General features: G+C 39.9%; 1 protein-coding gene across 1 annotated transcript in view; it reads right to left on the minus strand.

Moving 5' to 3' along the window:
- LOC110442246 (stabilizer of axonemal microtubules 1-like) overlaps positions 1 to 14,150 on the minus strand; it is a 17,328-nt gene extending 3,178 nt beyond the window's left edge. Inside the window, exons 1-4 of the mRNA XM_021485747.1 lie at positions 14,016 to 14,150; positions 5,236 to 5,326; positions 1,411 to 1,542; positions 1,183 to 1,278 (exon numbers count right to left, since the gene is read on the minus strand). Coding sequence (XP_021341422.1) covers positions 1,183 to 1,278; positions 1,411 to 1,542; positions 5,236 to 5,326; positions 14,016 to 14,065 — 369 coding nt within the window. The 5' untranslated portion in view covers positions 14,066 to 14,150. The remainder of the gene's footprint in view (positions 1 to 1,182; positions 1,279 to 1,410; positions 1,543 to 5,235; positions 5,327 to 14,015) is intronic.
- Between the last annotated feature and the right edge of the window lie 577 nt (positions 14,151 to 14,727).

The following is a 14,727-nucleotide window of genomic DNA, read 5'->3' on the forward strand; positions in this document are numbered from 1 at the left end:
CCCCCCCAAAAAAAAAAATGCTTGTTGTGTGTGATGTTCCGAAACGCAAGTAGCACAAGTACAAAAATCACTGATTCCCGTGCATACAATTGAAGACCCCACGAACATGATTGCAAATGATTGCTACTTTCCAAGTAGGAGTAACAAAAACGAAAAAATGAACAGATTTTACAGTTTTACAACAAGCACGTGTAGACATTAGTTCGAAACATATCTATAAATATTCTCGAATTAATTCTGGCACGACTTACAAAAAGATAGTTAAAGAAATCAGCTGCAGTCGAAATTCAAACATTAATACACAGTTTTGCTGTATTTATTTTGGAACACTTTCGACATCGATGTTTGTTGTTTTGATATAAGTGTCGCTGATGTGTCATAAATTGGCGCGATGGCCATAACGTTCAGTAAGTATTAACTATGTTTGGCTTTCTGCATTAAGCACTTATGTATAAATACGCACTCACTTACTTCTTATTTCTGGTTATTATCACAAACAGGCTGAACTAAACCAAACCTTGTTGATTTCTCTTAGAACCTTACCTTTGGGGCGAAGTCCACTTTGTACGTGGTATCCGTCATGAGTTCGCCTTTAGCCGACCGGTACACTGTTCGATTTCTCTTAGAACCTTACCTTCGGGGCGAAGTCCACCTTGTACGTGGTATCCGTCATGAGTTCGCCTTTAGCCGACCGGTACACTGTTTGATTTCTCTTAGAACCTTACCTTTGGGGCGATGTCCACTTTGTACGTGGAATCCGTCATGATTTCGCCTTTAGCCGACCGGTACACTGTTCGATTTCTCTTAGAACCTTACCTTTGGGGCGAAGTCCACTTTGTACGTGGTATCCGTCAGAAGTTCGCTTTCAGCCGACCGGTACACTGTTTGATTTCTCTAAGAACCTTACCTTTGGGGCGAAGTCCACCTTGTACGTGGTATCCGTCAGAAGTTCGTTTTCAGCCGACCGGTACACTGTTTGATTTCTCTTAGAACCTTACCTTTGGGGCGAGGTCCACTTTGTACGTATAGTATCCGTCAGGAGTTCGCCTCCAGCCGACCGGTACACTGTTCGATTTCTCTTAGAACCTTACCTTTGGGGCCAAGTCCACCTTGTACGTGGTATCCGTCATGATTTCGCCTTTAGCCGACCGGTACACTGTTTGATTTATCTTAGAACCTTACCTTTGGGGCGAAGTCCACTTTGTACGTGGTATCCGTCATGAGTTCGCCTTTAGCCGACCGGTACACTGTTTCCTTCTTCTTCTCTCTCTTCGAGGTCTACAACCGAAAAATGAAAACTCTGTCACCGAACGACGCAAGCAATGCAGGAATTCGTTTTTGTTCTAATAAGTTTATATTTCTTAAAGAATGAATCTAACAAATCAAGGTAACGTCAGAATTATAGCGTACCTCGTGAGCGACATAATCCGTTTTGTATGTGGTGTCCATTTCCATGTCACAGATTGAGGTTGGGATCTCGAGACGGTTGTTCGCGGGTTTGATGTTGGTCCTTGGCCGCTGGAATGGCCATTTCGGGTACGACTGTTATCAACAGAAATGGCGTTATCGTTTATACTGTATTGCACCTGATCAGAAGTCAAAACATTGGAGAAGAGAGGTAATGGTAATATGGACGTTGTTCAGTTTTAATCATTTCATCAAACGCACATTTAACACAATGTCAAAATAATAGACTATATGGTGTGAGAATATGTCGAAAGGCTCTTATGAAATAATTCCTTCAAACTTTGAAGATGTGTAACTAAATAAAACGGGTATCGATATATATAAACGTCGAGAAAGAGGCGTGTTTGAAGGAGAGGTGTAAATCAGCAAGGGGCCGGAGTAAGCAGTTGGCAACGCGTCAAATGGCAAGGGCGTTACCACACTCTTAATGCCAAGGGCGTGACTACACTCAAAATGACCATGGTGTTACTGCACTTTGAAGGACAAAGGAGTGACTTCACTTTAAATGACAAGAAATGATGTGTAGCTAAATAACCAGGGGTGTGACCACACTGCAAAGGCCTATGGGCTTGGCTATACTCTAAGATGCACTGATATACTCTAAAGTGGCATGGTTTAACTCTAAATGGCAACAGCTTGACTACACTATAAATGACAAGGGATGTGAAAGTACTCTATAAAATCAATGAGCGTGACTACACACTTAGGACAAGAGGCGCTACGTAACTACAAATGTATTAATGACAAGGAGCGTGGCTACAATCTAAACAACAAGACATGGGGTGTGGCTACAATCTAAACGACAAGACATGAGGTGTGGCTACAATCTAAACGACAAGACATGGGATGCGGCTTAAATATAAACGACAAGACACGGGGCGTGGCTACAATCTAAACGACAAGACATGAGGTGTGGCTACAATCTAAACGGCAAGACATGGGATGCGGCTTAAATATAAACGACAAGACACGGGGCGTGGCTACAATCTAAACGACAAGACATGGGGTGTGGCTACAATCTAAACGGCAAGACATGGGATGCGGCTTAAATATAAACGACAAGACACGGGGCGTGGCTACAATCTAAATGACAAGACATGGGATGTGGCTTAAATATAAACGACAAGACACGGGGCGTGGCTACAATCTAAACGACAAGACATGGGGTATGGCTACAATCTAAACGACAATACATGGGGTGTGGCTACAATCTAAACGACAACACATGGGGTGTGGCTACAATCTAAACGACAACACATGGGGTGTTGCTACAGACATGGGGTGTGGCTACAATCTAAACGACAAGACATGGGGTGTTGCTACAATCTAAACGACAACACATGGGGTGTTGCTACTAAACAACCAGGGTCGTGACTACACTATAACAATGTCAAAATCTACGACTAAATAACCAGGAGGGTGAATAACATTAAGTTGGTCTAATTGAACGATGACTAGACCACAAGACACGGATTGTTACATGTCTGTAAGAAAGTTGATATGACTAAAAGATAAAGAAAAAATGTGTTAATAACGGAAAGATATTTTGACTAATGTCACAGAAGACAGCGTGTTGACGGACAAAACAATGGGTCCAGCTAAAGGACAAGCAACAAGAAGAACAAGAGATCAGGAATGGGTTGTAATAGTAGCAAAACGACATTGAATGGGTTGCGATATGAAATGAGGTACGTCTTAATGAAAGGAAACATATTGTGATAGGAAATTTGGTGTGGCTAAATGACAAATAAAAATGGGTTGCGATATGAAATAAGGTGTGACAAAATGACAAAGAATAGACTGTGATATGAACTGGGTTCATGAAAAAGAACGGGTTGCGATACGAAATGGGGCGTGGAAAAAAGACAATGAATGGCGCAAAGGACACTGCTAAACGACAAGGAGACAGACGTGTCATAGCTGGCCATGAGTTTTACAACATTTGAAGTCCGGCATGCTGGTAAAGGTGGTGAAGGTGATTGTTTGGTTGATTGTGGTAAGTGACTGTTAGGGTAAAGTTCGTGTATGTGACTGATAATGTGAGGTTGTAAGTGTGACTACAAGAATGAAGGTAAGTGTGACTGTTAGGGTGGCGGTGGCGAGTGTGACTTTGACTATTAGGGTGAAGGTGTTGAGTGTGACTGTTACTATAGAGGTGAAGGTGGTGAGTGTGACTGTTACTATTAGGGTGAAAGTGGTGAGTGTGACTGTTACTATTAGGGTGAAGCCTGAAGGTGGTGGGTGTGACTATTACTATTAGGGTGAAAGTGGTGAGTGTGATTGTCCCTATCAGGGTGAAGGTGGTGAGTGTGACTGTGACTATTAGGGTGAAGTTGGTGAGTGTGACTGTTACTATTAGGGTGAAGGTGGTGACTGTGAAGGTTAGGGTGAAGCTGGTGAATGTGACTGTTACTATAGGGGTGAAAGTAATGAGTGTGACTGTTACTATTAGGGTGAAGGTGGTGACTGTGAAGGTTAGGTGAAGGTGGTGAGTGTGACTGTTACAATTAGGGTGAAAGTGATAAGTGTGAATGGTTACTATTAGGGTGAAGGTGGTGAGTGTGACTGTTACTTTCAGGATGAAGGGGTGAGTGTGACAGTTACTATAAGGGTGAAGGTGGTGACTGTTACTATCAGGGGTAAGGTGGTGAGTGTGACTATTACTATCAGGTTTAGGGTGGTGAGTGTGACGGTGATGAGTGTGACTGTTACTATAAGGATGGAGGCGGTTAGTGTGGCGGTGGTGAGTGTGACTGTTAATATCAGGGTGGGTTGTGAGTGTGAATGTTGATAAAAGGATTAAGGTTGTGAGTGTGACGGTGATGAGTGTGACTGGGACTATAAGGGGGAAGGTGGTTAGTGTGGCGGTGGCGAGTGTGACTGTTACTATCAGGGTGAAGGTGGTGAGTGTGGCTGTTACTATAAGGATGAAGGTGGTTAGTGTGGCGGGGGTGAGTGTGACTGTTACTATCAGGGTTAAGGTGGTGAGTGTGACGGTGATGAGTGTTACTGTTACTATAAGGATGAAGGTGGTGAGTGTGGAGGTGGTGAGTGTGACTGTTACTATAAGGATGAAGGTGGTGAGTGTGACGGTGATGAGTGTGACTGTTACTATTAGGGTGAAGGTGGTGAGTGTGACGGTGGTGCGTGTGACTGTTACAATCAGGGTGAAGGTGGTGCGTGTGACTGTTACAATCAGGGTGAAGGTGGTGAGTGTGACGGTGATGAGTGTGACTGTTACTATTAGGGCGAAGGTGTTGAGTGTGACTGTTACAATAAGGGTGACGGTGATGAGTGTGACTGCTACTATCAGGGTGAAGGTGGTGAGTGTGACTGTTACTATTAGGGTGAAGCTGGCGAGGGTGACTGTTACTATTAGGGTGAAGGTGATGAGTGTGACGGTGATTAGTGTGACTGTTACTATAAGGGTGAAGGTGGTTAGTGTGACTGTTACTATAAGGGTGGCGATGGTGAGTGTGACTGTTACTATTAGGGTGAAGGTGGTGAGTGTGACTGTTACTATAAGGATGAAGGTGGTGAGTGTGACGGTGGTGAGTGTGACTGTTACTATGAGGGTGAAGCTGGTGAGGATGACTGTTACTATTGGGGTGAAGGTGATGAGTGTGACGGTGATGAGTGTGACTGTTATTATCAGGGTGAAGGTAGTGAGTGTGACTGTTACTATTACGGTGAAGGTGATGATTGTGACTGTTACTATAGTGGTAAAGGTAGTGACTGAGTGTGAGTGTGAGGCTGTCATATACTTACAGTTTGGTACTCGGATTTCCCTTCACATTGGGTTTGAGTGATTCTTAAACCCAAACGTCGCGCGTCCCATGCTGGGATTTGGTTTCGATATCTGAAAATTCAAGTAGCAATACAAATATATGCGTTACGTGTCATAACATCGGCATTTCATTTATAATAAGTTCAAAAAGTTATCTGTGATTCATATTTCTTGACATTCCTTACGTCCGTATTCAAACATCTCTTTGAAATACAAATCAGTTGTGGTTATCAACAGTTTCTAAAATGCTTACCTGGATGTTGGAGTAGATAAATTTTATTACAATCATCGAGGTTTCCTCATTTGAGAAATAAACAAATGCGGATATTTGTACAGGAATAGTTCCCTATAATTTCGTTTTTGGATCAGTGATGGATCCGTGTATAAGGAGGTCCGGGGGAACTCAGACTTCACTGAACTTAATTTGCATAGCCCATCCCGTGATATCTGACGTGTTGGGTTGAGAGACTTCTAACGAGGTCATTTATCAAAACTATAATCTTCATGAAACTAAATTTAACTTGAAGCGTTGGCTTGTCACAGATAACCCCTACCCTGCGTATCTACAAAGGTTGAAGCCCATTCATGAAACTATGGCTGAGATATGCTGCAGAAACCTGCATTAATTTACTGGGATACTGTATTATAATTGAGGTCAAGATCAGCGTTAAAAATTAAGGTCACCATGACCTCGTTTTAGGATGCGACACACCGCCTCCCATGATGTGCCTATACAAAGTTTGATACTCATTCCGGAAACAGTGACTGAGATATGCTCTGATAACGATAGTTAGTACGAATGCATGGCATGGACGCATGCACGGACGAAACGAATACTATATCCCCGACATTCATGGAAACATTAAATTTGTAACGGTAAAACGACTATAAAACAGCGCAAATAAAGCTTACAGTTGCAATGCCGCGGTGTGGACTTGCTCATCAAGCGGGGGAAATGTAATGTTTGCAGAAATGTCATATAATGCCGCGTTGTGGACAAATGATAAGAGATATAAAGGAATTGGGAAACGAATTGATATTATCAATTTATCTGTTAACATTCAATGTACAACCTTTCATGTAAACCTTCACACTAAGCCGTCTCAATCTATGTCGTACAGCTGTGCTAACGCGGGGGTACCAAAACTAGATCACTTTTTAAAGAAAAATATCAATAGTTCCTGTTTAGTTACGGGTTTGTTTTGTCTATTTCAATTAAACACAAGATGCATTTAGTGGTTTTTTTTATATTGTATATTTGTTGAATCTGGATGCGCATGCGCGGGTGACAAGTCGCAAAAAAATCATCTAGGAGCAGTGAGAAGAATATATGACGATAATCTCCGATAAATGGGCACTATAGTTCTTAAAATATGTTCTAGGAGTGTCGGTAGGTAAGGTTGAGGCGGGTTGTGCATCTACTCCCGGCCGAACATTTTCTGGAGGTGGAAAAACGCTATTTTCCATACTAGCTTGAGGGGCCATGTGCGCCGCCATATTGGATCTCCGCAATTACATTTGATAAATCAGCAATGATTTGTTGTAAAGTCCATAGGTGATAGTAGTGGGCTCGTCGTTAGTAAACTTAAGCATCTAATTTGCTTTCGGGGACATTCTTTATCAATCCATGTTCATTTACGACGAAACTACAATTTAGATAAATACTTAACTCTGGCTTCTCACGGGTCTTCGTAACAATGTACGGTAATTATTGGTCGGGGAGAGACTAAAAGTTATTTAGTACAAGTTATTTTAGTATAAGTTATCTTTTTGTTTATGTGGTGTAAATAAATAAAATGTATCTTAACAATCAGGTGTGAATAAAAACGTCGCATGTCTCAGAGGGCCTTAGAGAAATACTTGAAGAGGGTTCCTGTGATCTACAGGGGAAATCGTGTGTGGAGACCTATCGTTATAGGTGACAGTAAGGGCCTGGTACTTCACAACAAATACAAGGAACTCGAGCGTGACGGAAATGTCCCTAAAATAGAATTCAGCTGCAAAGCAGGGGCGACAACGGAAAGATGCAGAAAAGTGATTGAAGAAAAGCTACGAAATGGAAATATAAAAAGAACTCAAAAGATAGTAATCTACCTGTGGACAGGGACGTGCGACCTCACAGCAAAGGATGAGAATGGTCACATATGGCTTAGGAACAACGAAATAGAGCGAGGAAAGGATTTCTACGAGCAGGAGGTGTCACGTGTTCTTGGGAGAATTGCAGGGTACTCAAGAATCCGCCTGTGTTTATTACATGTACCCCTCTACTCCATAGAAGCTTGGAACACAAAAAAGGAAGGGGCAGATCTTACTATATCAAAGGAGGAGGATAAAATTCTTGCCAAACAAGTTCAGTTGATTAACATCTTCATCAAAGAATTTAATAAAGATCACCTATTCTTATCGCCAGGATTTCACCTAGATGTTATCAACATTCGGAAATCTAAAAACAAGAAAAAAAACAAGAACAACTAAACGTACGTCTCTACAAGGACGGGATACACCCGGAAGAGCTTCTTAAAAAAGTCTGGACGAGAAGATTAATGGACAGAATTCATAGTGACTGTTATTGATTATAAATGATTAGTAGTCAATGACATACTCTGTGTAAAAGCTGGACTTTGTTGTATTTAGTGAAACAGTTTCGCTAATACATATATACCAGAGTTTGTTCTTTGCTGCTATCGACACAGGTGTAGAACATCGGCACTATACATTGAAGGTTAAACGAAACCTACAATCAAAATGAGTGGAAACAGGAGCGTGAGAGCAGGAAGGAGAACAAATCAAAACACCAGTCTTGACTCTGCAACCTTCGTGAAGCGAGAAGGAACACTGGGCGTCCACCTAAATCTAAGAAAAGGCCAAGACAAGACAGCAGTGATATCATCTGTAAATGCCCGATATGTGAGAAGGAAATTGATGAGAATACCCAAGCTACACAGTGTGAAATATGCGACTGCTGGTACTGCTGGCCCTGTAGTAAAATTCCAAAAGAACTTTATACTTTGGTAGACACTGGTCTTCTGAAAAACTTCAAATGGACATGTAACATATGTAACATGAATTTCCCACGCTTCAGTTCCATGGAGAAATCTTTAAAAGAAATAAAGAAAAGTACAGGACAGAGACTTGACAAACTTGAAGATAAAGTGAACAAAGTGGAAAAGGAAATTCCTACTAGGGTGTCGGGAGCTGTCCAAGGGATGAAAGGGGACATAATCGACAACATCAAAAAAGATATGGATGAAGTCATAGGAAATAGAATTAGGGAAATGGATGATCAGCGCAGGCGAGAAATGAATCTCATGGCCTTCAACCTCCCGGAATCGGACAAAGAAACTTCAGCTGACAGGAAAAGAGAAGATATAGGAAATTTGATACATCTTTTCCAACTAATAGGCATAGAGAATGCAATTGTAAAGGATGCAATAAGATTAGGAAAACCCTCAACAGACAAAACCAGACCAGCAAAAATAACGCTTCAAAATAGATCAGAAAGGAAAAAAAAATTGGATAACTGCAGACAAATCAAGGATATCCAGGAAGAGAAGTTTAAAAAAGTCGTATTAACCAGAGACTACACAAAAGAACAAAGGGGAAAACACCAAGCCCTGTGGAAAGAAATGAAGGAAAGGAAGGAAAGAGGAGAAAAAATAATAGAATTTGACCAAGAACCCAACCCAGTACCATTTACACAGCAGGAACCTAAACCAGGTCCATCAGGGATTCCTAAAAAAAGTACAACCTTGGCCAAAATTCCCAAAGTAACACAAAAGAACAAAAAGAAGGAGGACGCCACAAAAAAACAAAGTGAAATCGTAGGACGCCTGATGAGATCAGCTGAGAAACGGGCAACGACAAAGACTAGCACACCTCTAACTAGTACACAAGTTACAAGTATATCACCAGGAAAAATGGGTGCAATGCCTTCCGACCCCCTTATAGCTCTAAACCTAGATTCAGAGAAAGATGAAGGCTCAGAGGTGGAATCATTACTAGCTTCACAAATGGAAATATCTCAGGGAAGCCAAGGATGGGATGGAATGGACTCAGAACGAGATACTTCTGATAAGGAGGGGACCCCATAGGGAACAAGTTTTAACAAGGAAGGAAACAATCCTCTTTTAACTGTAAATAGAGAGAATACTGACAAACAACGTATCCTTTATAGCAATGTGGACAGCTTACTTAATAAAAGACAAGAATTGGAAGCGATAATCAAGTCAGAAGATCCAGATATAATAGCACTTACAGAAATATTACCGAAAAATAACCAGGGAAACATACGTGAAAGCGAATTCAACTTGGAAAACTACGATACATTTTTAAATTCAACAACAAAAGGGCAAGGAGTAGTAACTTATATAAGGAAATCACTTCAAGGAACTCATCAAGATGAATTTCCAAGATCAAACTTCCAAGAAAGTGTATGGTGCACGATTGGACTAAAAGGAATGGACAAATTAACCATAGGGAACATATATAGAAGTCCCAACAGCTCCGAGGAGAACAACACACAACTAATTTCAGTAATATCGAAAGCATGTGAACAATCTTCTCATATGTTAATAGTGGGGGATTTCAACTATGGTGAAATTGACTGGAATAATCTGTCTACAAACGGCGCCATTGGAAGTAACAGCTACAAATTTCTGGAAACTGTGCTGGTAATTTCCTCACACAATGCGTCAATGATGAAACACACTTTAGGCAAAACCAACGGGCTGCAATCCTGGATCTAATTTTAACAAAGGACGAAAACATGGTTAAAGAAGTAGAGATTAAGGCACCGCTAGGGAAAAGTGACCATGTGGTAATGACATTTGACCTCCAATTGTACTTAGACATTAAGGGAACAAAGGGAACCACCTACAGATACTACCAAGGAAACTATGAGGAAATGAGAAAGGAGTTCAAGGAAATGGCATGGGAGGAACTAATGGAAACACAATCAACCCAGGAAGCATGGGATCACTTTCATGAACAAGTAAATAAGATGATGAAGAAACATGTACCAGTGAGGAAGGAGATCCGAACAGGAAACCTAGAAAATACTGGGTTACAGATGATTCGATGGAAGCCATTAAAAGAAAGAAAAAACGGTGGGTCAAATATAAACATGTCAAATCAGAGGAAAATTTCCACAAATACCAAGAGGCGAGGAATAAAGCTACTGCAGCGTGCCGGGAGGCGAAAATGAACTTTGAAAAAACAGTAGCTGAAAATGTGAAAAAGGACAGCAAAAGTTTTTGGAAATATGTACAGACCAAAACCAAAGTCAAGAGAGGACTGGGTGATCTGACTGATGAAAATGAAAACAATGTTTCGGACAACAAGGAAAAAGCCAATCTTCTAAACAGATATTTTTGCAGTGTATTCACTGACGAAAATCTGGAAATAACTCCATTATTTGAAAACCGCAACAATAACATCGAACTAACGGAAGTTCAAATAAACGATAAAATGGTCCTGAAGAAACTAGATGAAGTCAAAGTTTCAAAATCCCCAGGGGCTGACGGTCTACACCCGAAGGTCATTAAAGAAATTGGAACCGCAATAGCAACCCCGACCAAAATCATCTTCCAGAAATCTCTCGACGAAGGGAAACTTCCAACCCAATGGAATTTAACTGCACTGCATAAAAAGGGAAGCAGGAAACAACCAGCAAATTATCGTCCAGTAAGTTTAACATCAGTCATTGGAAAATGCATGGAAAAAATTCTACGTGATAAAATTATGGAACATTTAGAAAACAACAACCTTCTAACCAAACACCAGTACGGATTCAGAAAAGGTAGATCAACAACCATACAACTACTCGAAGTCATAGAAATTATCACCAAAATTTTGGACAACAAAGAACCAGTGGACATCATGTACTTAGATTTTAAAAAAGCCTTTGATACAGTCCCCCACAATCGTTTATTAACAAAGCTTGAAAGATACGGAATTACTGGAAAGGTATTGGAGTGGATAAAGGACTTTCTTATCGGGAGACAACAAAGGGTGATTGTACACGGGGAGGCATCCGATCGGGAGGCTGTAAAATCTGGAATACCACAAGGGAGCGTACTCGGCCCAATCCTGTTTCTAATATTTATTAACGACCTTCCGGAACACATACATACCATCTCTAAACTATTCGCAGATGATGCAAAGATCATTGGAAAGACAGGTTCTGTGGCAGAGAAAGATTCAATTCAACAAGATCTGAACAACGTCACAAAGTGGTCTGATAAATGGCAGATGTCATTCAACACCTCAAAATGTAAATCAATGCATCTGGGACATAGTAACCAGGAAAATAACTATTTGATGACAATCAACGGAAGCTCGACCAAAATATCACAAGTCAAGGAAGAAAAGGATTTAGGAGTCACATTCGACAAGGACTTGAAGTTCAGCAAGCACATATCAGGATGTGTATCAAAAGGTAACCAAATGACCAGTGTTGTCAGACGAACTTTTGAACATCTCGACAAAGAAACGTTCCTAACGGTCTACAAAGCATTGATCAGGCCACATGTAGAATACGCAAGTTCTGTTTGGAATCCAATCTACAAAAGAGATATCATAGCAATCGAAAACGTGCAACGTAGGGCGACAAAATTAGTTAAAAGCTCTAAGAAACAAGACATACAGGGAAAGACTACTAAATCTAGGAATTCCGACGCTCCAATATAGAAGGAAAAGGAATGATATGGTACAGACGTTCAGAATTCTACAGGAAATAGATAAAGTAGAGAAATCCAAGTTCTTCGAACTAGATGATAACACCAGAACTAGAGGACACCAGTGGAAGCTGAAGAAAGTAAGGAGCAGGATAAACTGTAGAAAAAATTGCTTCTCCAACAGAATTGTGAACGATTGGAATAACCTAGCAAGCATGGTAGTGACTGCAGGAAGTCTGAACATTTTTAAATCCAGACTGAATGACCACTGGAAAAATCTACCTATTAAATTCACACCTGATTGTTATTAGCTCCAGAAAGACAAATAACTCACAGGTAAGCATACGTTATAATTTAGTGATACTGTATCGCTAATTTTAACAAATGCAACAAAAATAGTTATTGGGGGTATTAATGAAACTTATGATATCCAGCATAATGAAGTTATGAATATTCCACAAATCAGTAATTGTAGTGGTTAGAGAACCGGCTTAAATCCCCATAGAGAAGTAAGAGACGAGTATGATCGAACCGCATTCAAATTCAAATAGAGCGTGGAGACTTCTTGAATTCCAGATGGGGTCGCTTACCCTAGTGTACATAGTGGAAAAAACGGACAATGGAAGGGTAGTAACATTATTTGCTATCTACAACAGCCTTAACCTTGGAAAAATGAACATTAAGATCACGTGCTTATCAGCAGTTAATGTTGCTGACAGCGGGTTAGTGAAATTGTTTCGCTACCAAACACGTCTGTATATTTATCAGGAATTTTAACTGTACAAAAATATAATCAACACACTAAAAATCGTTAGTGTGAACGAACTTTTAACTCTTTAAACTTGTCACCAACAAATATGCGCATACCATAAAGTATCGATGACAACAAGATATAGGACAGTCTCACAAGTCTAAGACTAACAACGACTGGAAGAACAGTGCGAACAGTGCGAATATATCAGCACATATCACTAATAATTGAGTCAATTTAGTTGTGTCAGATTCACCTTGACATTTCAGCCGGCAAAGTGCCCAAAACGGCACACTTTGGCATATTAGTCGGCCTTTGAAAATAACTGAAAGCACTTAAAAGTTTTTTCTTCATTTCATCTAGTTTTTGACACTTTCTGGAAAAAAAATAGTCAATTATAAATAAAAACATTTATTTGAACAATACTTTTTCATGTTTCCACAACGTGCCATTTGCCGGTAAATAATTTCATTTTTAAAATTGAATTATAGAGAAACATAAAGAGGTATGATTTGCAGATAAGAATAGCTAATATTGCGTTGAAAACAAAACGCTGCATCATGCACTTACGTGTTAGGTGACGGTACCAAATCAAACCATCATTTTATTCATTCAATAAAAAATTCTGAGGATGAATTATATTCATGCGGCATGGTTGTATCGGGGCTCACGTAATTTTTTTTTATAACGCTCCTACGTCACTTGTCAGTAACCGAATCGGATCAAGGCTTGAAATTTGCAGCTACTATTGATGCCATTCCTTTCATACTTTAAATTTTGCCGAAAAAAATATTTTGGCACATTTGCTAATCAAGGTAAAATTTCTAAGAAACGGATAGCTAAATAAATATTACCAACAGAAGTGCTACTTTCTAGTTAGGTGCCGAATTTCAGCAAAAAGGAATGAAATCTTATTGGAAAAGGTAAATTAAGATATAGACTTCTATATATAATGAGCGAGGCATTATATATCATGTAGAGAATATATATGTATTCAAACGCGGGCTCTGTCAATATATTCTCGCCTAGGACCATCGGGCCAGGTTCTAAGGTGATGACTATGTACGGTTGGTTTTTTTTTGGGTTTTTTTTGCATTTTATGTTATCATCTGTGGATTTTATCATTGGCAGACAGCTTTCAGAGTGAACCATACGGAAATGGTGATGACTTTTAGGCCTACTGACACCGTTTATGAAAACTGTACGTCACTTTTGACTTTTGTGAAAATGGAACCAGTCCAAAACCAAACTAAATGCAATCGTGCATTCGATGCTGCCTGGAATAAGCCGATTTCATTGGTCTTTGTTAATTATCAGGAGATTTTTTAATACATACCTTGTTTTGTGTGGCTTTTTCGGCGATGCCATTGCCGTAGCGACCGACATATTACTAATTTGACACTGGTAGTCTCACGACCCGGCAAGTCCAGCGGCCATTGTTGATATTGTAACCATTAGCAATAGTATTGACGTCATATGCACAGTGACGTCATATATATATATCATGTGATATCATTAGATACGTGCTAGGCCTAATGAATTCTTAATTATCTGGGGGAAACGAGAAAGGCCTAATCAGGCAGTGGTTTGTTTGAAATACAGCAGCTATGAAACGAGACGTTTAATTACAACACGAACGGAAAAAGGGAACGGTTTTTTATGTGCAGTATTTCACATTATTTATAAAACAAGTTAACAGTAATGTACCAGGCCCATGATAAATTTTACAGCTTTCGAACAAAATACTGATACTTTTTTTTTGTATTTGTTTTATTTTCAGATTTTTTTTTTATAAATACAATGCAAAGTACATTTGTAATAGCTGAAAATCTCACACACACTTATCTCGCTTCCACTTTCACACAATGATTGTCATTTTAATAAAATGTTCACACGTTTTATACAAATGTGATGTAACGTTAAATGTGAACATTTGAAAAATGCTCCGTGTCTTTATTCATCCTTTGTCTATTTCTCTTTTTATTAACCTTTCCGGTTAATAAAAAGAAAAATGTAGACAGAGGATGAAAAAAAGACACTGACGAAAC

Source organism: Mizuhopecten yessoensis, unplaced genomic scaffold (assembly GCF_002113885.1).
Source record: "Mizuhopecten yessoensis strain PY_sf001 unplaced genomic scaffold, ASM211388v2 scaffold716237, whole genome shotgun sequence".
NCBI classification, from domain to species: Eukaryota; Metazoa; Mollusca; class Bivalvia; order Pectinida; family Pectinidae; genus Mizuhopecten; species Mizuhopecten yessoensis.